This window comes from Amphibalanus amphitrite, unplaced genomic scaffold (genome assembly GCF_019059575.1).
Source record: "Amphibalanus amphitrite isolate SeventyFive unplaced genomic scaffold, NRLGWU_Aamphi_draft 001111F_arrow, whole genome shotgun sequence".
Taxonomy (NCBI): domain Eukaryota; kingdom Metazoa; phylum Arthropoda; class Thecostraca; order Balanomorpha; family Balanidae; genus Amphibalanus; species Amphibalanus amphitrite.
The window spans coordinates 188410-214548 of record NW_024882605.1 but is presented as its reverse complement, the minus strand read 5'-3'; the positions used below and the strand labels follow the sequence as shown (position 1 = coordinate 214548).

General features: G+C 58.1%; 1 protein-coding gene across 3 annotated transcripts in view; it reads left to right on the top strand.

The window, feature by feature from the left end:
• LOC122370229 (SHC-transforming protein 1-like) overlaps positions 1 to 26139 on the top strand; it is a 54057-nt gene that overhangs the window by 6598 nt on the left and 21320 nt on the right. The window contains exons 1-2 of one of the 3 annotated variants that reach the window (XM_043345650.1): positions 20414 to 20484; positions 23408 to 23576. In XM_043345650.1, the coding sequence (XP_043201585.1) occupies positions 20445 to 20484; positions 23408 to 23576 (209 nt within the window). In that variant the 5' untranslated portion in view covers positions 20414 to 20444. The other 2 variants (XM_043345651.1, XM_043345649.1) reach the window with 2 other exon arrangements.

The following is a 26139-nucleotide window of genomic DNA, read 5'->3' as shown; positions in this document are numbered from 1 at the left end:
ATATCTAACTTGTTTTTGTATGTTCGAAGCATTTTGGGATGAGGAGCCAAAAAACGTGTTTTCTGCCCTAAAGTTGCCCCAAGAAGTCGTAGAACCTAGCCCCGCCTCTGATCCACAGACCACTAGTGCCATCTCTTGTCAGCCGAACAAACCACAGAAGTAAATAATGTCACGTGACCTTTGCACACGCTACAATTACTACGCAGCTGTAGTGGGGGAAGCGGGGCGGAGGCGTGGAGAGGGACGCGATCGGTCCGGTCGGCTTGGGTCAGGTCGCCGAAGTCGGAGGTCATCCGCCGGAGGGTGTTTGGGCGGTTGAGCCGTGTGGGCTGGGGCTTGCGGAGTGGGGAGCGCCTGGACCTGTCTGGAAACAAGTTCTACAACGCCGTGGCAGTCGAGAATATTGTGAGGAGAGAGAGAGAGAGAGAGAGAGAGAGAGAGAGAGAGAGAGAGAGAGAGAGAGAGAGAGAGAGAGAGAGAGAGAGAGAGAGAGAGAGAGAGAGAGAGAGAGAGAGAGAGAGAGAGAGAGAGAGAGAGAGAGAGAGAGAGAGAGAGAGAGAGAGAGAGAGAGAGAGAGAGAGAGAGAGAGAGAGAGAGAGAGAGAGAGAGAGAGAGAGAGAGAGAGAGAGAGAGAGAGAGAGAGAGAGAGAGAGACAGACAGACAGACAGACAGACAGACAGACAGAGAGAGAGAGACAGAGACAGAGACAGAGACAGAGACAGAGACAGAGACAGTGACAGTGACAGTGACAGTGACAGAGACAGAGACAGAGAGAGACAGAGAGAGAGACAGAGAGAGACAGAGAGAGACAGAGACAGAGACAGAGACAGAGACAGAGACAGAGACAGAGACAGAGACAGAAGACTGGAGGGAAGGGATAAGGACGGGAGGAGAGAAAAGAGAGACAGAAAAGGAAAACCAGGAAGGGTAAAATGAAAGAGAGGGTAATGGGTAAATCAGTGAGAGGGAGCGAGAGAGAAAATATTTAGTTGTGTCAGCTTGTTTCGTATGTAAAATGTAAATTTGCTTTCCATCATTTCAGCTTCGGATTGGAAATTAAATCTTAGCATCCTTATGATAAACCCACGCTGACGGAATGGGGACGTTTTTATGGTCGTCGTTGGGAGCTCGGCACTAATGAGGATGATGTTGAGGGTTTCGCAAATATTTCATAAAAGAGCTGATATTTGTTTGCATCACCTATTAACCATTTTTTTTTTACGTTTGCTATGAAAATGTTAGGCCTAGTTCCTTCAAGATCAGGTCCACGACTTCACAGCTTACAACAGGAGCTAGCTAACATAACAATTCACCCGCGCCGTGTTGGTGGCATGAACTTTCCGTCGAGTGCTGGGGGGGGGGGGGGGGGGAGCGTTTCACGCCCTTCCGTCTAACTCGGCTCCTGGGCCACGTAGCGACACGCGGTAAGCGGCAATCGAAAGAGCGTCAAAAATAAGAAGGAAAACACTCGGTCATTTTAAGGTCAGGGCAAAGGTCAGGCCACTAGAGCTCATCAAAGGTCAAATTTTGTCGATTTCAACGATTTTAAACATCTGACGGCTAACTCTGAAACCAATAGAGCTACAGCGCCGTGGAAAAGCGCATTCGATAGCTCTTTTAACGCTCTTTCGCCAACATGTCCTCAAATTTGACCTCAGATCAACGGTTTAGCCCCCAGAGGGCACCGCTCTGATTGACCTCAAATTTGACCTCAGATCAACGGTTTAGAGCGGTGTTTTCACCGCTCTAGCACGTCTCTGTCAAATCAAAAGTTATAGTAAAAAAAAATTGCTGAAGACCTTTCATGATCTGAGATGACCTCAGGGACACACAAAGGGGGCACAGGTGCAATTTTCCGATTCAGAGTGTCATGTTTACATATGAACCGATGTTTGAGAGGGTGTAGAACGACATTCGGCCAAAAGAGGCTCATTTCAATTTTCTCCCATTGACTTATATGGAGCAGTCGCAAAATTGACCTGACCTTAGGTCACAACTCACAGATAAAAAAAAATCCGAGATATCCATTTTATACATACTGTTACCCTAAGCAAGTACTGAAAGTTTCAAAGTGATCGCTCAGTCGGTGTAGCTACAGCGAGCTTTCTAACTTTTTCTGAGGTAAGGTCACTTGACGTTACATGGTGACCTGACCTTGAATGACCGGGATCTGAAATTTTCATAGCATGTGCGAAAAAGATGTCGGAACGGGTGTATCTAAAACAGCGGCGCTACGCGTCGCCGTTTTTTAGATATTCGCGAAAAACCTAGGGGGGCGTAAAACACCCCCCCCCCCAGGACGACGCAGATCAAACGGCCCCTGAGACCTCGGGATGGTGCCCCTGAGACCTTGGGATGGTGCCCCTGAGACTTCGAGATGGTGCTCCCTCAGACCCGGGGAGAGTGCTCCTTCAGACCTCGGATTTCGGAAAAGTGCCTCTGGAAACTTGGAATGGTGCCCCCTGAGACCTCGGGATGGTGCCCCCAGACCTCGCGATGGTGCCGCCGGAGACCTTGGAATGGTGCCCCGGACCCTCGAGATGGTGCCCTCTCCGACCTTGGGATGATGCCTGCGGAGAACTCGGGATAGTGCCCCCTGAGAACTCGAGATGGTGCCCCCGCGGACCTCGGGATGGAAATAGATGGACAATATTAAACTAAAAACTAAAAAACTCAACTAAACTAAAAAAAAACGAGGCGAGATGGTGCCCCCTTAGGAGACCTCTGGGTTAAAGCTCCCGTCGGTGACCTCCGTGATGAATTAAAAAAAAACTCCGTGATGGGCCCCCGGGAGGCCCAAGGGGGGGGAGAATGGCCCCCATGCCCTCCCTCTGGATCCGCCACTGAAATGATCTGACCCAAGATCTTACCTAAAAACGACCAAAAGCCTTCCTTCATTGTCCGAAAACCGCTGACAGTTGATAGCTCAATGACACTACTGTCGTGCGTAAGGAGGCGTGAAAACACTCTCCTCATCTCGATCTATTACGAGAGGACCATGTCATGGCGTGAGAAAGGTGTTCTCAAAATAGACGACACTGTATGAATGAGTAAATAATTCGCGCCCCGTTGGGCTATTGGCGGACCCTACCACCTGATGGGGTGGTGCAGCCGTTGCGTCCTCCACCTGAAATCTCGGAAAGTTACCGACCGATTTTGAAAATTTGAAGAACGTTCGATAGCCCCACCAGGGGCTATCGAACCTTGTTACCAGGTTTCGTTGACCTAGGTGCAACCCATGACGTCACAAGTCAGGTCAAAGGTTGCATTTTTTCACCGATTTAGTCAAAGGAATGCGTTACAGTCAGTTAACACATCAAATAAAAGGCATGTTATCGAAAAACATCGATGGAGCGTGGTTGCCCAATACATATGTTGCCTAAAGAGGTCACTGATGCCAGGTCACGTCAAAGAGGTCAGGTCACTAAGGGTCACAATATGAATTATGAACCCAACTATGCTAATTGCTAGGGTCGCGTGATACATGTTTTATAGTCAATTTTACATTTAAAATTCAATGGTGTGGGCTAGACGGCCATTGGGGCCGGTTTAGATTACGTTCTGGTGGAGGTCAGGTCAAGGTCAGGTCAAAAAAGGTTAAATCTCAGAGTTGATATTTTGCATAAAAGGGGTATCTATTCGATGCAGCTCATCACGGGAAATCCAATGGTGGTCTTTGGCTTGCTCTGTGTGTTCTGTGACGGCTAAAATTGAGTTTGAAAATTTTACGTAATACATTTTGAGTAGTGTTTTTTTTGCCATAACTTTGCTGACAATGGAGCTGTCGAGTTTAAGTTTGGTATAGGGTAAATGTGGGGAAGACGCACCCCTGGGTTAAACGCCTCCCCTAAAAAAATCGTATTTCTTATCGACGGATAGGTGTTTTATCCTGTTTTTTTTTTTTTCAGAACAGTCAGCTGCTTGTTTACGTAGGTCTCTATTTCCGGTTCTGCGTCTTGAGGAGCAGCGTGGGTAGCTGCTGATGTTGGTTTTGGGTGTTGTTTTTGTTGTTTTTACAGAAGATTCCTAATATTTTGATGCCTTCTTTATATCACAAAACTTATTATTGTGCACATCACTCAAAACTGCGTTTTATTGTCATTCTGTTAAATTTATTGTGCTGGGGCGTTAGTGGCGCGTTTTTTGTCAATATTTTGTTGACCGGAAATGGAGTGGATGGGGAAAGACGCCTACTCGATGCATGGGGCAAGACGCCCCCAGTTTTCTGAAAGGGGGGCGTTTTGCACGGTGGTAAGAGTGCAGGGTAGCGCCCTGTAGGTCGGGGCCGAAAAGGCCTCTCCCTGTCCTTTTTTGCTGATATATCCTAAACGACTGTAGATATCGTCACCAAACTTTCAGGACTTCTCCGGGTATCCATTTTACACATTGTAACAAAATTTTATTCCAAAGGCTATGATAGGTTGACCACAAATGACGTCAGAATGACGTCAAGTTCTGCCATGTTCATCATGTTCTGTTGATTGATATGGTGGGGGCGCTTTGCACATGGGTGTGGGCGTATTGCCCAGGGTGTGGGGCAAAACGCCCTTTTGTAAGGGTATACGAAAACCTTTTTGGGGGTTAAATACCACACGCAGGTGTCTTTTCTTGGTCTCAAAACGTAGTAAAAAGAATGAGCTACATGATGGTGCCCAAAGGTTTGAGTAATCTGTGTTGGATTGAGTGTCAGCAGGTTTCGCGCTTAAGGGGGGGGTTTTTGACCTATTCACCCTATCTAGAGCAGATAGTTCTATAACATATATTCCAGCTTTAATTTTGAATGTTGTTGGTATTTTCGGGGTGTTATATTTCTATAGTTTTGATGGTCGAAATCAATTTTTGTTTAGAAATCAGAGTTGGCAGTTTTGTAGCGCTGTTTATTTTACATCTTTTTTTATCTTGAATACCTATTTTTTGTTATCTTCAAAACTGTATGCGTGACAGCTCTTCCCGCTAAACCTTTTATTGGGTGGAAAATGACAGAACATGACGTCACTCTGACGTCATTTGTGACTAAGCTTTCATAAGAGCTCTGGAAAAATTTGGTCACAAGGTGTAAATGATGCCCGGAGGGGTCTTGAAAGTTTGGTGGTGAGTGGTGACCTACGCTATACTTTAGGAGATAATCGACTGAAAAGGAGAGAAAGGCTGTTTCGCGCCCCCCTCCCCCCAACGGGGCTCGAGGCTTTCAGTTGTTACTCTCACATAACTCTCGGTTATATTACAATGTAGTGGAATTGCAAGCTTGGCAATATAAGCTTCCTGCCAGCGCCGGACCCGACTTTAAACATGCAGGCTGAATTTTAACATTTGACTTTTAAATTTTTACCGTCGAGCTTTTTAGAAGTTGCATGAACTGTTCAGCTCCTTTTTTGGTCCACCACAGCGGGCTTGTATGTCATTTGTCAATCAAAATCGAATTAAAAACTTTTTATTGGGTCTGGTTATCTCGCCAACTTCTTAACTGAATCGTTTAGTAGCTTTTGATTGGGCACTGCCGACGTTGTCTGTCAAACTTTTCGTGTCAACGAGAAGAGGCTGCTGACATCGTTTGTCGCGGTTAGATAATACCAATCCACGTCTCAGTGCGGCTGCTCGATCGCACTTTCCCTGGCCCACCTCTCCCACCAGGCTAGGCTTTGCCCGGCACAGCCGTCGCCTCAGTGCCTCGGGCGGTGGCCCGTTCAAAGGGGCTCACAATTCGTATGGTGCCGTGGCTCTCAAACCAACACAGTGAAATGCACAGGCTTACCTTCCATATAAGGCGAACGGCTGATTCTGGAACCGGGGCTTCATTCATGCTAAAGCGCCCAATCACAGCGTCGCATTTCAGTTAGTGTCGGGCGCAAAAGCTGCTATGCTCCGCCCCTCCATCACGTGACCCTGCCCTCACGTGGCCTCAGTCACGTGGTGTTTCCACTTCTTGGCGCATGGCGGCGCTAGTCTCGCAAGGGCGGTGGTAGCTTGCTCCCCCGCCGTCCGGGGGTGATGGGTAGCAACTGCTGGTGACTGTACTTATATTTGCTAGCTACCAGTCACCGCAATTCGTTTCATTCGTTTCATAGCACGCTTTTTATTTGTTAATGCGTGCGTTCGGTGGCAGATTCTGTGCGCTTTCAACCACTCTGAAACCGGTCTGATGTGATAACACTGCTGCCAGCAGCAGCCCTGAACATCTCACCATCGATTTATCTGTTATAAACGACCGTCCTCCGCTGGCGTCGGCGGCGGGGGCGGCTCCGACGCTGACCGATTGTCGCCCGTATCGACACCGATGCCACCTTCCGGCCGACGGGGAGCGGCCGCCAGCCGGTGTCCGACGCTGCCAGAAAACATCCCGGAGCGCTGGGTCCGAGATGAGCTGCTCCGCTCGGAGACTGGGCCACTATTGCAGCTCAACAAGTGGATGGAGTCGAAAGTTATTGGCCCTGGGATCACTTGACATTCAGAGGTGGCTCGGCGCTGCGGGCGGGCCAAGTTGGTGCGGCACCGCCCCAGCTGGACTGCACGGCACCGCCGACCCGGAACGGCCTTCTCGGAACGACTGCGGTGATATTTTTACAGGCCAACCGCGGCGGCTGGGCATAGTAATCGTCTCCGGCTGACCGGCCGGCTGCCCAGGAGCTGTTCGGGGCCACGCTTTCGCGCCCAGCCGGCTATTTCGAGCTGGCAGCGACCGCCAGGCGGGTGGCGGCGGTGGCTGGAGCTCTGGTGGTGACTGTTTGCCGTGGTGGCGGCGGCGGTGGTTGCGGTGGACGCAGGAGCGACCCGACCCGGCCGGCCGGCCCGCCGATCGGCCGCTGCCGGTGGGTATTGCGACACCGCGCCGGCCGCCGCGCCGCTCGGTGTCCCCGCGCCGCCGCCGCCCGCGCCGCGACCTTGGCCGCCGGATGTTGCGTCGTTCCGGCGCCAGTGGCGGCGGCCGAGGCCCGTCCTCCGGCGGCCGGTGTCCAGTGTCCACCTCCTCACTGCGGCGTCAGCTACGACTGTTCACTATTCAGCGTCTACCATTGTGTGAGAGTGCAGCCCTGCTCTGACTGTTCCTTCTCTTGTGTTGTCCTATCAGCGGTGTCTCCTCTTTCCCAACCCGGCTGGCTGTCCATCTGGCGAGCCGGCCGAGACGTGACCGCTCACCGGCCACAAATAACATTTTATAGATGGCCGAGATTCCGGAAACGGCCCGGATCCGGCGGCTCGTCTCCTGACCATTGATGGCCGTGCCAGTCCGCCTTTATGGTCGGCTATTAGGGATGTTTGCCGGCTCGCCCACACTGAGCTCCGCGCCGGAGTGGCCGGGTCGGGTCGGCTCTCAATGGGCGCCGTCCGAGTGCGCCGCCCTGGCGCCGCCTCTGCCGACCGGCGAGAGCGAGCAGCCGGCGCTGCTGCCTGCCGTCCGGCCGGCCCTGGCAGCGCCCGGAGGCCTGGCGCGCCGCCCCGTCACAGCAGATAGCGGCCGAGGCCGGGCCACGCACGTTCCACCGCCACCGCTCAGCTGAATTTGTGAATGACGGCCGGAAGCCGAAATGCGACCGGCCGCGGCGACGGCTCCGTGACCTTGGAGGAGGGCGCGGAGAGGGCCGCCCACCGGGCGCCGAGATGGCTGCGCAGTGCCGCCGCGGCTGTGTGGCCGACGCCCGCTAAAATAAGCCTGATGGATTGGCGACGCTATAGGCGGTGACGGCGGCGGCAGTGGTGGCTCCGATCGGACTGCGAAGGTGGGGAGGAACGGCTGGGAGCGGCCGAGGTCGGTTAGGGGTCGCGGTCAGGGCCGACACTGCCCGTCCGTCAGGGCCGCGCTGGGGCAGCCGCGCCGCGCTATCTGGCCCGTGCGCTGTGCCCTGTTATCGGGCCGCCGCTGACGACCGGAGCGGCAGCGGCACGGCTGTTTTATATCCCTGCTCCGCGGCGGTATCGGTGACTGCGCCGGTAAAGTCGTCCCGTAAACCCGGCGAGCGATCGCCGGTGGGTCACCAGGACTGTCCTGAACTGGCGGAGTGAATGGGTTTGTTCCCGTCGCTCCTCCAACCTCCTCCAAGCTCCTCTAACCTCCTCCCGTTTCAAAAAATCGTTCCCGTCGCTCCTCCAAGCTCCTCCAAGCTCATCTTGATTTCACATCTCACCACCACTATTTGCCTCCTCCCTCATCCCAAACGAAAGTTGGTTTTTTGGAGGAGGCTCTGCTGAGACACATTTGGCGCACGTAATACGAATGTGCATTGTCTATAAATGAGATTTGAGGGAAGTGGAAATGATTTTAGTGATTGATGACGATTGGATATCTTTAAATAGTAATGTTTGATATTAATCTATGGTTATTTTATTAGAAAGCAATTATTTTCTCTTGATTTATGTTTGCGCGCCATAAATCGCCGACCGTTACAGCCCGCAAACAGCTGATTTCCTCGCGAAAATGTTCCCGTGGCTCCTCTAAAACGGCTCTCCTCCAGCTCATCCAACCTCATCCGAGATTTTTTGGGAGGAGCGACGGGAACAGACCCAATGATTTCTCGTCATTCATGAACGTTTCTATAAAATATTTTAGGATTTTGAATTGATGCTAAGTGAAAGCATGAAACATTTATCCTCAGCCAAAGCATTGTGTCGTTGGTCTTGCGACACCATCACCGCATCACAGCTGACTCAGTGGATTATCTCCTGCCTTTGGTGGCCCGCTCTCCCCGGTGTGGCCCGCCCCTCCGTTTCCGGCGGCCCGGTCGTTATTGATGGCTCCCGAGCCGCGGATCGTGTCTCGCGCCGCGCGCTGAACGATTGACAAAGCTCTCTCTCCGGCTGAGGCGCGCTGACGACCGCCCGAAACCGGCGGCCGGCTCACCGCCGCGGCCCAGAACGTGATCGGAGTGCATCGCACGGCGCGGCCGGAAAGTGAGCGGCGGCGGCGGCGATGGCGCTGCCGAGCCGCCGCGCCGCCGCCGCTTCTCCGTACGGAAATGGTCAGATAGCGACCACGGCGTTTAAGCCCTCTCCTGTCTGATGTGGTATCGGGTTAGGTGCGGTGGGCTTTTCTGCTCGAGAGCCAGTTCCGAGGCCGTCAGCCGCCGCAGAGAGTGCTGTCAAATATTGTATCTGATGAAGAAAGGTTGAAAGAACAGAGGCTACCGTCCACGCTGTTTCCGGAAGAGAAAGAAGTTGGTGTTTTTGTATCGTAAAAAGTGTCTGCTGTGTCTGCGGGCCTATTTTCGACGTTGTTTTTCTGAGAGAACAGTTTGCCAGGCCTTGTGCTACTTTGTGCCGGATGCATAGGCGGTTCTAGCGCCAGCGGCAGGGAAGGCTTCTGCCGATGACAAACCTAGCGATAAGTGTGATGGCTATCTGAACGCTGTAAGGAGGCTCGATCCTGTCTTTAGATCGCATAGTCTCGGAGTTTCCTCCCGTAGTGTCGATTCACGTCACGGGGCTATGACGCTCATGGGTGTCGATTTGTATACTTTTGGGGGTGCTGCAGCACCCCCAATGCTCAAATGAGCACCCCCAATGGTTTTCCGGGCACCCCCAAATGTTCCAGTTAGCAACCCCAATCATTTTGTCCCTCAATAACTCCCACTAACTCTGCTTGAGGAAAATAATTCGTTCCGCAGTCTTTCACTACTAAAAATAAAATAATTACGCAATTTACAATGCATGAAATAAGATGTAAAGAAAAGAAAAGTTAGTCTTAAGAAGAAGAGCGAAAAAATGACGTTCAGTTGCAAAGACACTGGTGTGGGTCCGTCGTACACGAGTGTCTGATCCTTAGAGCTGATAACGCGTACCCTTTACAAGCCGGCAGGGGGCTCCAGAGACCGGCGACGGGCCCTCAGAGGCCGGCAAAGGCCATCAGAGGCCGGTGGTACCTTCAGAAACCCAGTGGGGTCGTCTTTAGAGACCGGCACGGACTCGGACGCCGATGGGGCCATCAGAGTCGCCGGTGTGGGGCCTTCAAATGCCACCGGTGGGTGGCCGTCATGTGCACTTGTGGGGCCCTCAGAAGCGACGGTGTTGGGCCCTCAGAGCCGCCGATATAGGGCCTTAAGAGGCACTAGTGCGGAGCCCTCAGATATGGCAATGTATGGCCCTCCGAGGCGCCGGTGTAGGGGCTTCACAGTTGCCGGTGATGGCCCTCACAGGCGCCGTTGTGGGGGCTCTCAGAGACACTGGTTTAGGGCCATCACAGTCGCGCGTGTGGCCCTCAGAACTGCTGTTACGGAACAGACCCTTCATAGGCCGACAAGAAGATATCAAGAGGTCACCGGTGCCTTCAGGAGCCTTGTGGGGTTCTCAGAGACCGGCATGGTGCTCTCAGACGCCGCTGGGACCCTTCGAGCCACCTGTGTGGGACCGTCAGGGTCACTGGTACCTGACGAGGGCCCTCAGAAGCGCCCATGTAGGGGTTTTAAAGGCATTGGTGTAGGGCCTCAGAGACGCCGGTGTGGCGCTCAGGGGCGTCGATGAGGGCCCTCACAGTCGCCGTTATAGGGGCCCTCAGAGAAATGGGTGTGGGGCCATTACAGGCGGGTGCGGAGCTCCTAGAGCTGGCGCCCTTACCCAGCCAGCAATTTGGTTCGGCGCAAGTCCGTTTTGCCCCGGCAACTGCGACATGCCAGACTTGGGCCGGTATAAACGGAACGCCGTCAAATCCGGGGTTTGGGTCGATACGACTCTATTCCGGCTAGCCAGTATTTGCTGTAGCGCTCCCGGGTTGGTATGGTTCCGGACCGCCAAGTCTGGCTCAAGTCAGGCTCCCTGCCATGGCTCAAGTCCGGCTCCCTACGACCAGGTCCGGCTGCACCCCATAGCTGCTCTGGCTTACTGTGGATGAAGTACGGTGGAGGTACGGCACGGCTGATGTGGCATAAGTCCGGCTGTGATGCGGGCGAGCTCCGGTATCGTGTGTCAGCTCCAGTAGAGCCCCAGACCTTGCCCGTACTTTAGCCGGAGCAAATGCCGGAGCTAGCCAGAGTAAAACCAGCTACGGCCAAGACCAAATTAGCTGGCTGGGAATAAGCCGGTTAAGACCCCCAAGTCCGACATGTGGCCCTCCGAAGCCGGTAAGGGGCCCTCAGAGACTGGCTTGGGGCCCTTATGGAGATCTTAGTGTTGGTACTTGTGGGCCCATGAGGGTTTTTTACGAGCCCCGTGGATCCTTCTTTGTCCAAATATGGCCAACATTGACTCTTAGCGGCCAATGGCGCCTCAGGGCCCCTCAAGCCCGAATAACCCGAGGGGAACCTGGGCCCGAACCTGATGGGGGGGGGGGGGGGCACGTGCCTCACGGCCCACCTGGCTACGCCACTGAGGAAAATCGTAAACCCGTAAATATCCAAATGCGATCACCTGTCATTTTTCAGCGATCATTATTGGGATCGTCTGATTACCGCCAAGAGCCTCGTAGCCACTGCCACCGTTGCCTCCGCGCAATGTCCGCCCCTGCGGACCGCAGCGGCTGCTGCACCGGTGCTAATCGCCGTCATTGGTTTCTGTCACATTACAGAGGTGTCGGGGCTGCTGCCATGCTGCCGGCAAATATACGACTGTTTTCGGAAAGATGTTTATGTAATAAGGTAGCCAAGTACTATAGGACAAGCAGAATGATTTTCAAGAAGAACGTTCTGCCCTTGGGAAATGTTAGTGGAAATCCCGGCATTATCAGTACCTTATGGGGATAACCAACCCTGCCTTGTACGGTTGTACCCCATGGCAAAGCTGCAATCTTTCACCCGGCGCAGGGGTTGAGCACCCCCAACCATTTTGAAAAATCGACACCCCTGATGACGCTGCACACAAGCCGCCGGAAGCCTCCGCTACCGCCGCCGCTCGTCGTTCGCGGTGTACACTGGGGCCGGCCAAGCCGTCGTCGGCACCGGCGGCGACCTCGGCGGGTCGGCAGCTTCCGCTCCAGCGGTCCTGTTTACCCGGGGAGCTGCCTCAGCCACTCGAGCTGCAGGAGCCTCCCGTCGCCGGGCTGCGACAGAGTGGCCTGGAGATGGTGACCATGAACGGACGGTCAAACGGACTAAAATAAACGAACGGACAATTGAATAAATGGGACACAAACGTTCTGGCGGATGACGGGTTTTTAGACCGATGCTTTCAAATGGGGTAAGGTATCTCCAAAGGTAAACACTAAACATTGAACACTATATGCGTAAGTGAAATCACTTTGAAAGCTTGAAGAATAAGGGATGAGACTGGATGATAATAGGTCGGATGTGCCCCGCTGGGAGCGCATTTATGATCATTGAAATTAACGAGACAGGTTCTTTGTGTGGGGTTAAAGAATACGAATGGGCTATCTCCGGATATTTACGGTCTCTTTTGTATGTGTGCGTGTATCCTGGCTGGTGCCGCGACCTCCCGTCGACCACGCCGCTCTGTTGATAGCCTCTCTGAGCGGGATCGAACTGCGAACTAGGTGCGTCATCGGGCCCTGAGTCAGGCGCTCCTGGATCGGGACCAATCGACCCGCTACTATTGAGTGTCTGCATCGAATTTGGCAAGCGGACTTCGCCGAACGAATATGACTCGGGCTGCTCGTGACGTATTATGTAAACGAAGGTGTGGGGTGGCGGCCGGCGGCCACTGCGCCCTTCCTGTGGATCATATTCACAGTGGGCCGTTTTGGCGGCGGCCGCTGGCGTCCCGTTCCGTGCCGGGGGCGGGGAGCGGTGCCACCACCACCAGCCGGGCGGTCCGCGCGGCCGACATCGGCGCGGCGCCGGTCGACTGGGCGGGCGGCGCGATTGGTCGCTTCCTCCTCTGGTGCGGCGCCCGATCGGGGGGCGGGGGGGGGGGGGGGCGGCAGCGGCCGGTGGATTGTGCGCCTTCCTGTCGGCCGGGCGCAGTATCCGGTCGACAGCGGCGCCGCGCTTCCGGCGCCAGTTCCGGCGCGGCCGGCCATAGCCGCGCATTGGCCGCATTCCTGGCGAATGGCGCGCTGCTGCCAGCGGTACACCGGCGCCCGCTGGCAGCCGCCGCTGCCGCGATGCCGACTGACCTATCGACGGCCGGCCCGATTGGACTGACCGCTGACGGCCGAGCGGCTCTCTTCGGCGCGATCATCGACACGACGATCGTGGACGGTCCCCAGGGTGAACTTAGTGCAGGGCTGTGATTCACCGCCCCTTCGCAACTCGATGGAGGGTTGTTATGAAGTGGTGACGGTCAGATCTAGTTTCAGAGCCAATTTTACCTAACTGACGCTCAAAGGACCGATCGCGTTCCATTGTAAACGAATTTGAGCTCAATTTTAAATGTTATTTCCTACCTGTCCTCGTATCCATATCAGCTGTCATGTGCCCGCGGAAATATAAAATGTTAAGTTCTCTGGATAGACTCGACTCGGGGCCAAGCTGGCCGTTTACACGCCGGCCGACCTCGATGAGTCTCGGAAACCGGTGCGAACGTTTCTGAAAACATCAACAGTCGACGTCAGTGGGCCATCAGTCAGTGGCGGCGGCGGCCGCTCGGCCAGCCGTCCGGGAACCGCCACGCAATCGGGCGCCGCCGCCGCCGCCGCCGACATCTTGGCACAAGCGGCCAATACTAAAAAAAGACTTCCGGCGGCTCGGGGGCGGCGAACGGCAGCTGAGGCGGACCAGCCGGTCCGACGGACCCGCCGCGAACGGGCCGTGACCCGGCCGAGCCCCCGGCTGGTCCTCTGCCAGCTGATAGATGACACTTCTGGGTCAAACGGCGGCGCGGCTCCGACAATTAGCGGCGGCGTCCAGTGGCCCGTCGGGCTGCGGCGGCCGCGGCCGCGCTGGCCTGACCTCAGCAGTTAGCTGCCTCCCGCCCTCGGGAGAGCTGGCCGCGATTCGTCTCTGACCGTCTTTCGTCTCTCTCTCGGCCGCTCATCTGACGCTCGGCAGCCGCCCGCGGGCGCTCACTTATTTTTAAACGTTTCCGGTGCCGGCGAGGCGACATCTCGCCGGCGCGGCTGAGCGGCGCGCCGGCTCGCAGCGGCCGGCCAGAGCGGCGATGCTCGGTGTTGATTACGTTCAATTTTATCTGCGCCATTTGCGACGGATAATTGGCACAATTTTTCGTCGTATGCCGGCGGTAATAGCGGCGGCGGCGGGGCGCGTCGAATTACGCCGGCCGGCGATCGGACTCGTCTCCGGCGATTGGCCGCCGACGCCGGCAACCCATCCATTAGGGCAGCTGCGGCCGGCCCGCCGCCGCCGGCCGCCGCACTTAACTCGCCTGCAACGAGCCCCGTAATTGGCGCAAAGATCGAATCGCCGCGCCGCGCCGCCGCGGATAGAGCTGTCGGAAGCTGGGCGGCTGTAAAATCCGGCCCGACCTCTCGCCGCCGCTGGAGAGGCTGGCCGGCCGACAGCCGGTAGTCCCGTTTCCTCTCGGCGGCTGCCGTCTGGGCGGACGGGCGAGGCGGAACTGTCAGTTGGTCGGCATTAGCCGGGTAATGTTTTCAACTCAACTCGCTTCCGCGCGGGCTTTCCGGGCGGGCGACTGGCGAGCCAAACATTTTCCGACGGGGCGGTGTTGGGTACGTCGGGAACGCCCTGACTTGTGGGCCGTACCCGACTTGCTCAAAGCCCACCGGTGTTTCCCCCGGGGGCAGGTCAGCGGGCCATGTCACAGAGAACTGGCAAGGTACGAACGAACCCCAACAGCTGGCCACTCTCCTCTCGGACCCGAGTCGTCCCCTATCCAGTTGCATTTCATTTGTTTGCTTAGCAATTCGAGTCGGGCCAGTTTTGAGTCACCACCCGGCCATGAATGGGCCACGTACTCGTTGCCCAGTTGAGAATGCCAATTATCAAGTGGCGGGCGCCATCTCGCCCCCGATATGGCTGGCCGCCCGTCCCGGCCCGGTCGTCTATCTGGCCGAGTGGCCCCTCAGCTCCGCCCCGCTGAGCAGCTCCGCGGCCGCGCCCACGCTGCCCGCTTGAAAGGAAATCGCTGTTCGCCGCGCCGCCGGATGCATGAGAAGCGGCTCGAGGCGGCCGTCGGCGCCGACATTAGGCCGAACATGTTCGGTTGGGGGCCGAACGGCGGCCGCAGATCGCTGCCGGAATGCTGAACGTGCCCGGGTGCGGCGCAGTGCCGCGGGACGCCATCGGATGGCGACGAGCGGGGTTACGTATACTGCGCGGCAGACCGGGATTGAATGAATGGGGACGTGGCGTTGGTTGATCGGATGTGTGAAAGTGAGTCGAGCTGACGTGGGCTTCGAAATAGTGAATGAGCGTGAAGACGGACGGGTGAAGGAAACCTCAATGACGATTATTATGCCACCAAAGGTGGACACTGGACAAGGACGGCGGTTACTGCGGGCGGCGATTGCTGAAGTTCCGTGGCACGTGCGGCAGTGAAACTGGTAGCGGGTGCCGGTGGCGACAGGGTGCCCGGAATCTGAAGGCCGACCTGTCCGCCGTCCGTGCCTCGGACCGGCCGGTCCGGTCCTGGTCGGCTCCGGTCCTGGTCCTGGTCAGGCTAACTTCCACTGATGGACAGCGGCTCACGCTGCTGTGACAGCCACCTCACAGGTGACCGCCTCCGAAAACCGCAGCCACCGCAAAAACTCCTCTGGTTAAAGCTCAGTGGGGATGACCGCCGTATCTGGATAATCACGTAGCGTGGGTGGACGGTGATGGGTCAGAGAGTGCGACTGGTCACCGCACCCGTTCGCCGCCGGTGACCGCACCCGCTCGCCCTCCCTCTCTCCCCCCCCCCCCCGCCCGCCGATCAGTTGCGGTGCTGATGACGGGGGCGGGACGGGCGGCCGACCTGGCGCTGACGTGCGTGTTCACGCCCTCATTGGAACGCCGACCGGACGTCAACCCACGTCCCCCCCCCTCCACACCGACACCGCGCCCCACCGACACGCACCCCGCCATCGGCGCGCAAACATCGAAATCGACGCCCGCTTTTGACCGCAGCGCTCGGCGCAAAACCGATTGCAAAATAGGAAGGAAGTGCGCTTCCGGCGCTGAGTTTCCGGTGCTGGCCCACAGTTCCTTCCGGACTGGGGACGGGAGTCAGCCTGCGGCCGGATTTCGCTGAATGGCTGACTGGCGCCGCTGGGGGCTGAAACGGGGGGGGGGGGGAGACGTCCCTCCCCCGAGGGGACGGGAGTGGGTGGGAGGGGTACGTATATCCGTGGCAGGGGATCCAGGCCAGTGAGGGTACCGTGCGGCTTTGTGGTTTGATGGCGCTGTGATTGGCCGCGTGGTAATCGTGGGAAAACTGCGGTAATCTGCAGTGGCGCAGCCAGGATTTCGTTTCGGGGGGGTCATCGCTTCCAAAGCGGGCCCCCTAGTGTGCGGGCCCCCACCCATTTTTCAGAATCTCTCCATATTTCATACGCATTCTGCTGGGCGGGCCCCCTTTACCTGCACGATAACCCTGAGCGAGTTTGAATCAGAAAATTTGCATAGAACAGTAGCTCGGTAATCACCCGGTCTTCACTTTTTACGCAAATTGACCACGACAGAAATATGTTACTATGACGTATGACTTCGTATCTTTCGAGTCCGATATGAGCCCCAATTCCGCAATATGCATAGCATATTATATGCAATCGGAACTGTTGCCTGCTTCTGTCGCACAAGATTTAAAAGTAGTCCCATGTGCCTGTCCTAAGTCATCTATTGGCTGCTGTAGTAGATTGTGCTTTTATTCTTCTTCATTACGTGAATTCGCTCGTAAGAAGTTTTAACCCTCGCCGGCACAGGGGGGAGGGGTTGATGCAACCCCCTAAGGTTTTTTTCGCGAAGAACTCGCGTAAAAAAGCGGCTGATCGCGACGTAACTTCCATAGTGCGCTGAAATTCGCGCAACTTATAGAACAAGGATGGGTAACGTGCCTGTGAAGAGTCACAGCTCGATCGGGCCGGTGGTGAGCACATGGCGCGTGCTCAAAAAGTGCAAATTCGCGTCATAGACTTTACATGCATAAATCGGCTTGCAAAAATGGGCGACAATGGCTCAACTTGCCCGACACGGGTCCGGTCCCCGTGCAGTATCTCGGTAACCGTGGGTCCGATCGGCACGAGGAACACAGTATCGTGCATGAGAATCGAACGGGCTATCGAATGGTGTGCGGTGCAGGGATGGCACGCGCCACGTGCACCCGTGAGGGCACTTATGCTTGAAAAATTGACGTTTTGGACGGATTTTGGACTTAATGCTATTTTTGGGTGACTGTCAGACGGAGCGGGTTCAAACAACGCTTGTTGGCAAGAGAAATGTACCTACCGCCTCTCATGGGAAAATTGTGAAAAGCTAATTGATCAAAAACAAGGTGGAACAAATTGCTGGAGAAAATAGCATTTGCTTATGACTTACTTAATTACAGGGGTTTTGCTACATAACCTGGTATGTTTGACAATTGAAATGGGCATAGATTGGAAGACCATTCAATTGTGACCAAGGTCCAATCATCGCTTTTGCATGACGAGCAACAATATTCTTAAGAATATAAATGTTTCAAACCTCTACATAGTAATTCATCGATGGCTTTCACTCTTCAATAACCTACGCCAACCTATGTCATGAAATACACTTGGCATGTTCTATAGTAGAACGCATGGTTATTATCAGACACGAGCACCTCGATGCGATGGATATTTTTTCCCAAAACCAAAATGCTTAGCCGTCAAAAGGCAATCGACCGTAATGGATACATAACCCACAGACACAAGACCAACCAAACGCCCACCGATCGAAAATACCCCTTATTCGCGTTGCGAAGCAAGCGGGTCACCCTAGCGGGCCCCATTCACCCGGGGGCTCGGTCCCTATCCACATGGGGGACCAAGCCCTATCCATACGGGGGCCCGGGCCACGTTCACCTGGGCTCCGGGCCTCGTCCACCCGGGGCTCCGGGGCCCGCCCACCAGGGGGCCCGGGCCCCATCCAGCCGGGGGCCCGGGCCCCGTCCACCCGGGGCCTGGGGTCCGTACTCCCGGGGGCCCGGACCCATCCATTGGGGGGCCCTGGCCCCATCTACCCGGGGGCCGTGCCCCATCCACCTAAGGGGCCCGGGCCCGTTCTCCCGGGGCCCGGGCCCCATCCACCCGGGGGCCTGTGCCCTATCCATCCAGGGGCCCGTGCCCTATCCACCCAGGGGGCCCGGGCCCGTTCTCCCGGGGCCCGGGCCCCATCCAACCGGGGGTCCGGCCCCGTCCACCCGGGGCTCAGGGCCGTTCTCCCGGGGGCCCGGGCCCCATCCAGCCGGGGGCCCGGGCCCCCTCCACCCAGGGGGCCCGGGCCCGCTCTCCCGGAGCCTCGGGCCCCATCCACCCGAGGGGCCTGGACCCGTTCTCGCGGGACCCGGGGGTCCGGGCCCCGTCCACCCGGGGCCCGTTCTCCCGGTGGCTCGGATCCATCCACCGGGGCCCCATCCGCCGGGGGGCCCGGGCCCTATCCACCCGGGGGCCCGGACCCATCTACAGGGGGCCCGGGTCCCATCCACCCAGGGGGCCGGGCCCGTTCTCCTGGGGGCCCGGGCCCTGTCCACCTGGGGCCCCAGGCCGACCCCTCACCCGAGGTGTCGCAGTGGGCATTTCTCGAAGCGGGCTCGTCCGATTAGATTAGGACCTCTCTCTCTCTCCTCTCTCTCTCTCTCTCTCTCTCTCTCTCTCTCTCTCTCTCTCTCTCTCTCTCTCTCTCTCTCTCTCTCTCTCTCTCTCTCTCTCTCTCTCTCTCTCTCTCTCTCACACTCTCTCTCTCTCGAGCGGGCCCCTGACAGAAATTTCGGGGGGGGTCAGCTGACCCTCTGACCCCCCCTGGCTGCGCCACTGGTAATCTGTCTCGTGATCTCGTTTTTTGGTGAGAAACCAATTATCTATGGCATTGCTAACAGACGGTGCCCAACGCTGAAACGACCGACCGCATTGCGGCTAGTTTCAATCGAGCAGTTTGATAAATCTTATGCTTATTTTAGCCGCGTAGTTTTAGGTGCTTCGCACATTAATCTGCCATTTTGTGAACCTTACCGTGCGATTCTTTTCTTCTTTCAAACTAGGCCGATATCACCAAGCCCGGAAGTGGAGCGCGTGTCCAAGCTGGGCGTCAGATGGGCGGGAACACGGTCAAACTCCAGCAAATTTGACAAACGATCTGTCCCTAATGGGTCGTTTATGATAATTAACTGCCGGGCTTTATTATGAGACATTCCGACGCTCGCTTCCAGAACGGACGTGTGACTAGGAACAGGGAGCCGGCCGTGGACCGATTTCACGCCCGTGTGGTATGATTCTGCATACTTGGGTGATGTCAAATGTGGCTGGCATTGCTACCTCGTGAGAGGTGTGAGAGTTGTGTTGTGTGTGTTCTGTTTAACCGGCGGGGTTGTAGGCAACGCAGTGATGCTATGTTACGAAGGGATTCGGTGTGTGCACGAGTGATATGTTAACCGGTCCCAGTCCGGACAAAGTTCTCCGAAGCTCCGCTGCTGGCTGCTGCGATTCCCATTCATAGATCGCGTTGGACGGCATCCATCTCGCCAGCTCCCCGATCGGCGCCCCTCGCTCCGCGGCCGGGCACGTCACCGTGACATGTGTCCCCTTCCATCGTCACCTGTCACCGACATGTCGGCTGCAGGAGCTGTCACCAGCCGGCGACTGCCATCCATCGACAGTGTGCACTGCATGGAACTCTACTCCGTGCCGCGGGACATTTCCTGCGACAATGGCGCCGGAAAAGACACTTCCGATAACAGGGCTGTTGAGTACTTGCATGCTACAGTATATGGCGAATGAGCCAAACAAGCTGGATAAATGCCCGGATGATTACCATCTGGTGTTGACTGGGTTGACGGGGATGGTTGTCGCGTTGCGTCAGCTCTCTCCTATGACTGCCGTGCAGAGCAGACCCGCGGTGGGGTCGTGTCGCCCCTCCCGGTCGCCGGGCGCAACTGTGACCTCTGTGTGACCCGCCGGGGGGCCGCCGCGACCGACGAGCCCCGCACGCAGCCGCCGATCAATTACCATTTATGAATGAGTGACGTCACGGGCGGGCGTCATTCAGAGAGCGGGCGCGTCGCGCGCCGCCTGGCGGCCGGCGCGGCGGCGGCGGCGGCGGCGCACCTGGAACATTGATCGCCGGCTCCGTATTCTGTGCACGGCGCGCGCCGTCCGACCGGCCGGCGCACATTTGCATGGCAGGCGAGTCGGCCGTCGGAGGGCGCCCGCCAGCCAGCGCCGCGGTCCCCGGCTCGGCACACGGGCCGGCCATGTGCTGCAGATGAGTCACGGTAGGCACCACCGTCGTCCGCCCCGTCAGCCGACAGCCGCTCAGGTGTGCGGCGGAAGCGGCTTGCACGCCACGCGCTGGGAATGTGTGCCGCCGTCACCGCCACACCGCCTCCACCGCCGCCGCCGCCGCCGTCGAAGCTGACTCTGAGGCTGAGTCGCCGCCGTTCAGCGAATGCGCCGACGCGGCGGCGGCGGCGGAGGGGCGCCGGAAGCCGGTCGCCAGTCATGCGGTCGCAGCCGGCGAGCCGGGAGGCTGCGGCGTCCGGTGAGCGGTCGGCGCCGGCCGGAGGCCGTGTCGCGTCCTGTGCTCCGTCCTGGGTGTATCGCGCCGCGCGCGCTGCTCGCCGCGCCGGTGGGGATCGTCCTGGAGGTGGCTGCGGAGCTGGCAGCGCTGGCGGAGGTCGTAAGTCGGGCCGGGGCGCTGCCCGGGCGGGGAAAGTCGGCTGGCCGGCCGGGGAGAGCGGCCGGGCGCAGGGCGGGACGGCACCGGTGGGCGGCGCGAGACGGCCGGTCGGGTGGACGGCCGACTCGGCGGATCAGCCGCCCAACTGGTTTGCCGCGGCGGTGACTCGCTGTCAGGTGCGGTCAAAATCCGTCCGTGAGTCAGGACTCGGCGCCGACCTTGGCTGACGAACGTTTCCTGTTGCCGGCACGCACCAACGTCTTGCTGACAAAGACTGTACTGTCAGCGGTCAGGTGCACGACTTGTTCAGCACAGTAGCTACTGTTCCGCCCAAATCCCAGTCTCTACTGCCCTCATTCAGTCTGTTCTCGTGTGTTGGTATCTGAGTTTGACTGTTCGCCGACGGCTGGGTCCCTGGGTACCTCATCAGACTGCCAGTGAGGCTTATCGGCGATCGCCGCAGCGCCCGGTGACTGCCGAGTGGAGCAGGTCGGCCGCCCGGCGCTGACCTTGTGTGTCCGTCTCTCGGCACGGTGCCTCTGCGGGACGTGCGGAGCCCCAGTCCGTGCGGCGTCCACCTGCCGAGCGAGGGGTGCGGCACGGGTCACCGAGCCGCTTCGCCGCCCGTTCTTGCCTGGTTAGCGGGGTCAGAGGTCGGCGTATCTCGGTTCTAACGGCGCTGCTGACGGCGCGCTGACGACGCGCTGACGACGCGCTGACGACGCTGCTGATGTCAGCACGTGACAGCCTGGTGACGTGGGTCACCGCTGCGCTGGACATCCGGCCCTGTCCGTCTGTGGAACACGCGCGCTTCCTTCGGCTCTGGTGAACGGGCCTGCAGCGTCCGCCCGGCTCTGGTCGGCCGTTCGTCCGTCCGTCTGTTCGTCTGTGGGACACGTTGCTGGGCGCTGGGGCGGTGGGTTCTTAGACGGACTGACCCGTCCCTCCATGCCGAACCGGACATACCGCTTCACGTGCCTTCATTCACAGGTTCTGGGACCCGCCTTAGGGCCTCCTCAGATGTTCCATGACCGCTCCTTTTCGTCAATGACAGCGACTGATGTAAATGTACTGGGTCCCAGTAAATGCTCCTCCAACGTGTCCTCATGAATGTGATCGATGGGCATGTTTCAATGAATGCAGACTTTGCATATCTGCTGCTTGTTTTGAAGTATGGCAATGCTTTTCGTCGATTTCTTGGTAAAGGTTGGACATCTGAATATGCAGACATACTGAGAACATGAATGAATGAATGCACAATGGACATAATGTTCATTTATGAATTTTATGAACATGCTATTCACGTGTGAGCTTTATAAGTCATGCGTCTGACGTTTGGCCGACGATCACTGTCGCGCGTGCCATTGGCACGGACAGCTGGACCGGTCGTATGACCGATTGGGCGGCAGCGCCGGCTCTGTGAGACTCTTCCCACACCTGTAGGGGTCGGGCTCGGGCGCCGGCGGCGGGCGCACACCAGCGCGGCCTTGGCGGGCGCTCTGTTTATGGCAGTTGGCCGGCTGTTTATACAGCCCAGTGCGGCGGCCGGCCGGCGCGGCGCGGTCCGGGCTCCGCCGCTCGGTCCCGGTCCCGGTCCGGTCCTCGGCGGCACCTGGGACGGACCACCGCGGACCAGCCGTGACACGGACCAGTTTAATTCCGTGTGTCGATGCACCCCGCGGACCGGGCATTATCTCCGGCTGGGATCACAGGGTCGCTGCGGCGGCAGTGCCGCTGAACACGGCTCTTCACACTGGCCGGCGTCCCGAGAGCGCGGCAAACGGCCCAACTGCGCCGGCCGCGCCGCCGTACATAGTCGATAATGAAGAGGTTCTGACCAAGATTAGACGGTATTACTTGGCACATGCTGGCGCATATGTTATTTTCTGTGGTTTGGTTAATTGTAATGACTCCAAAGAGGCGTGATGTGTCTCTATAAATTCACGTGATAAGTGTTCTTTATGTGACGGTTTGCCGGCGACTAGCGGCGGCTTTCTCCGTGTGGTGGCTACCGTTTAGGGAGGTCCATTCGGCTCGCCTGCCGCTGGGTTCCGAGGTGGATGGTCTGTCGCTGCTCGCCCGTTCACCGGCCAGTTCGACCTCATCCCGTCCATCTCTAGTCGAGTCGGGTCGGGCACGTTCGTCGGGCCCGCCCTGTCTGTCGACTGCCCTCCTTTCGGCAGCTGCTCGGCTGGGCAGCACGTGGCTCGGTGCAGGGCTGGGCACACAGTCGCTCGGTGCGCCGGCCCGTCTGGAGAGAGGCCTCGGCGGCAGTCGGTCAGTCGCCGACAGAGGGCGTCAGACGGCCGCTGCTCGGCCGCCGGCCGGCGCCCCTATCTTATCTGTCCCGCTGGCGGCCACCGGAAGCCCCACCCCGCCCCCGCCTCCCCCAGCCCCAGCCCCCCGCTCCCCGCCCCGCCCGAGGGCCGGTGGCGTGACCTGATCGGGCGCCGGAAGCTGCCGGGCATGCCGGTGCCGATTGCCAATTGATGGCGGCCGTGCACCGTGCATGACGCCGTGTCAGCGGGTCAGGGGTCACGCACCGGGGTTCCCGCGCCCCGCCGAACCGCTCCCTGCAGCGCTCCGAACCGCTGACCTTACTAACGAGCTGCCAGCGCCGCGACAGGCTCGCCTGTGCGTGTGATCTCGCCGTGTCGGCTCTGGGATGTCCCGTGTTTTGAATAACTCCGCAATGTGCGCCTGCTAATTATGCACTTTTAGCGTTGTGACATTTGCCTGTGACCTGTGAGCTGACGATCTGACGTTGTGCTTTTGTGCGTTTCAGCGGACGGCAACGGGGGCGACAGCGCTGATTTGAAGCTGTCTCGGGTGGCGCGCAGCCCCGACCCGAACTCATCAGGCGCCAACACGAAGGAGTCGGCCATTCAGTCGTGGAAGGCGGCGCTGGGAATAAAGGCCAAGTCCAACACCAAGCACCTCGACAGATCAGTCCGGTCAGTGCCCGGGTCTCCCCTCTGTCCTCCCTTTCACGTGCGGAGCCGAGTCGATGTGTCACCGGCCCCGCCTCCGCCACCGTGCCGGCTCGGTCGCTATGTGGTTAGCGGCCGTCAGTCGGTGGATAGACGGCCGTCGGGATCCCGTCTGGGCGAGATACAGCCCACGGTCGTCCGTCTTACATCAGCCGACTCATAAACATTTCAGCCGGCGGTGGCGGCGCTGCCGGCGTCCGTAACGGCCGCCCGTGCCGCTCAGTCTCTGCCCGCGCCTTCTCTCCCACCCTCTTGCTGTTTCTCTCCTCTTGCCTCCTCCCAGTCGTTCCGCCTCTCCCTCCCCGACCTCCCAGTCAGTCTCATTTCCCGCTCCTCTGCCACCGGCGCCTGTCGCCGACTCGTCTGGGTCGGAGTGCCTCATCAAGCGCCTTGTCTTATCGCATCCCGCTGTGTTTATTCTGTCGATTGCTTTGTGTGTCTACTCGTTTTGGGCGCGTGTACTCCCTCTTTCCTCCTCCCTCCTTCCCTCCTCCCCCTCTCTCTCCGCTCCGTCAGTGATTGCGCTGGCTGCTCGGTGAGCTGATCTCGACATGTGGCCGCCACCGGCCGGCCTACTTTGCAACGAGCGGCGCACGGGTTTCTCCCATTGTCGCGTGCGTGAGGCGGATGACCCGTTTCTGTGAGAGCTTTCGCGCCGGTCATTTGCCACGAATAGCTCGCTGTCAGCTGAATCACTTGTCCTGTCCCAGAGAGGGGCTGTCCGGTGCTGTGTCTGGAATAAGTTTACTTCTGTAGGACATTTCGTCCTGTCCCCGCTCTCTCTCTCTCTGCTAGAGGTCAGTGGAGGTCAGTGTTACTGAGATCAGTGTGGTATCAGAATACCGAACCATCTATACCTAGCTTCCGCTTTCCGCCCGTGCAGCTCTCTCCCTCCTCGCCCCTCTCTCCGCCCTCCCCCTCTCCTCCCATCCGGCTAGATCTTCCTTCTGCTCGCTGCCATTGCGAAACAACTTCCATCTCGACCGCAGTCCCCCGGCTACTAGGCGCCTGGAGTCTAGATTATCTGCTTGGAAGCCCCTCTCCCCGGCCCAAATTGTGCAGAGCCGCTCGTGTCCTGGCGGTGTCCTACCTCGCTGCGCTCATGTTCCGTGCATGTTTCGCGTCGCTCTGCTCTCCCCATCCTCCCCGGTCCTGCTCGGGGCAGTGGCACGTGACTGCAGTGACCGGCCGATTGAGCAACAACAGGTTTGGCCCGCGCCGCTCCAACACTTGTTGCTCAGCGGTAGCGACCTGCCTGGAGAGCTGCTTCTGTGCGCAGCGGTGGCGCGCAGAGACCGTCTCCGTTGCCTCATCCGGCGGGGTTGGTTTGTCTACCGGCGCAGTCGGTCGTCCTCGCACGGTTGGGTGGCTTGCCAGGGCTGGGCGCCGGGCCGGGTCAACATAGATCGACAGACGGGCCGACGGACGGGTGGCGTGCGTCGGTGGCGGTGGCCCAGCGCGCCGCCGCCGCCGCCGCCGCCCTGGCACGGCGCCGACCGACTTCCGCCGCCCGACGACTGACGTCATCGACCGTCGAGGGCGGCGGCGGCGGCGGCGGTGGCGGTGTGCCGCGAAGGCCGCTCCGCCCACCGCCCATTCGCCTTCAATCAGTGCCGTCGGCCGTCTCCCTGACGGGACCGAGCCGGCGAGATGACTCGGAGAAAGACGCTGATCGGCTCTGGATGGGACTGGGGAGATGGGCAGAGCTGCTGGTAACGATGAAAACTCCAGAGTGGTACGCAGTAGTGGTAGGAACTAATTCAAACGCATCGATATCGATACCGCCACGGGATTTACAATAGCACGTCCTTCAGGCCTCAAGGCCGGTCTTAAATGCGCCACGTTGCAATAACGTAATCAATCGCCTCTGCGTAGTTGGCCCGTATCTTTGACCTGATGTTATCGGCAGCCCCGGTGCCGGGACCGCCAATCACTTATCGCTATCGTCTCAGGAAGTCCCGTATCGGCCGCTTTCCGGCGGCCGGGACCTCCGCTGGCATGCAGGCAAATTATACGGTCAGCGCCATTAGCGGGACACACTTTTCCCGCGTTTTGAGAATGCGCGGCGGACGTGGCCTCTTGGGGCTGTACAGAAAACAAGGTCTTTACTTTGGTCGTGATAGGTTGGTATGTAATTGACACCGGTAAAACCCATCGTTTGAGGACAACAATATTGAGGTTTAAAATGAGGATGTGGCGAGGGTTAACGGTAAAATATATGCCACTTATGCTGAGTCGTGCTTCACTTACGAGTCGCGTCTTTTTCCTGGGAGGTTGTCCTCTCGCCCTCTGCTGAACCAGTTTCCCCGGGCTCTGCCCCGTCGAGGCAGCGCGCTCCTGTGCTCTGCCCGATGGCCCGGCGCCACAAGCTGTTAGCGGCCGGAAGCGTTCACTGAGCACTGAGTAGTGACGTCGGGCGGCGCTCAGTGGCAATGTGACCTCTCCGACCCGAGAGAGCCGACACAAGGTGACCCCTACGTCCCGCTGGTCGGCTCCCGAGTGTACCGCTCGGACCAGGAGCCGGCCG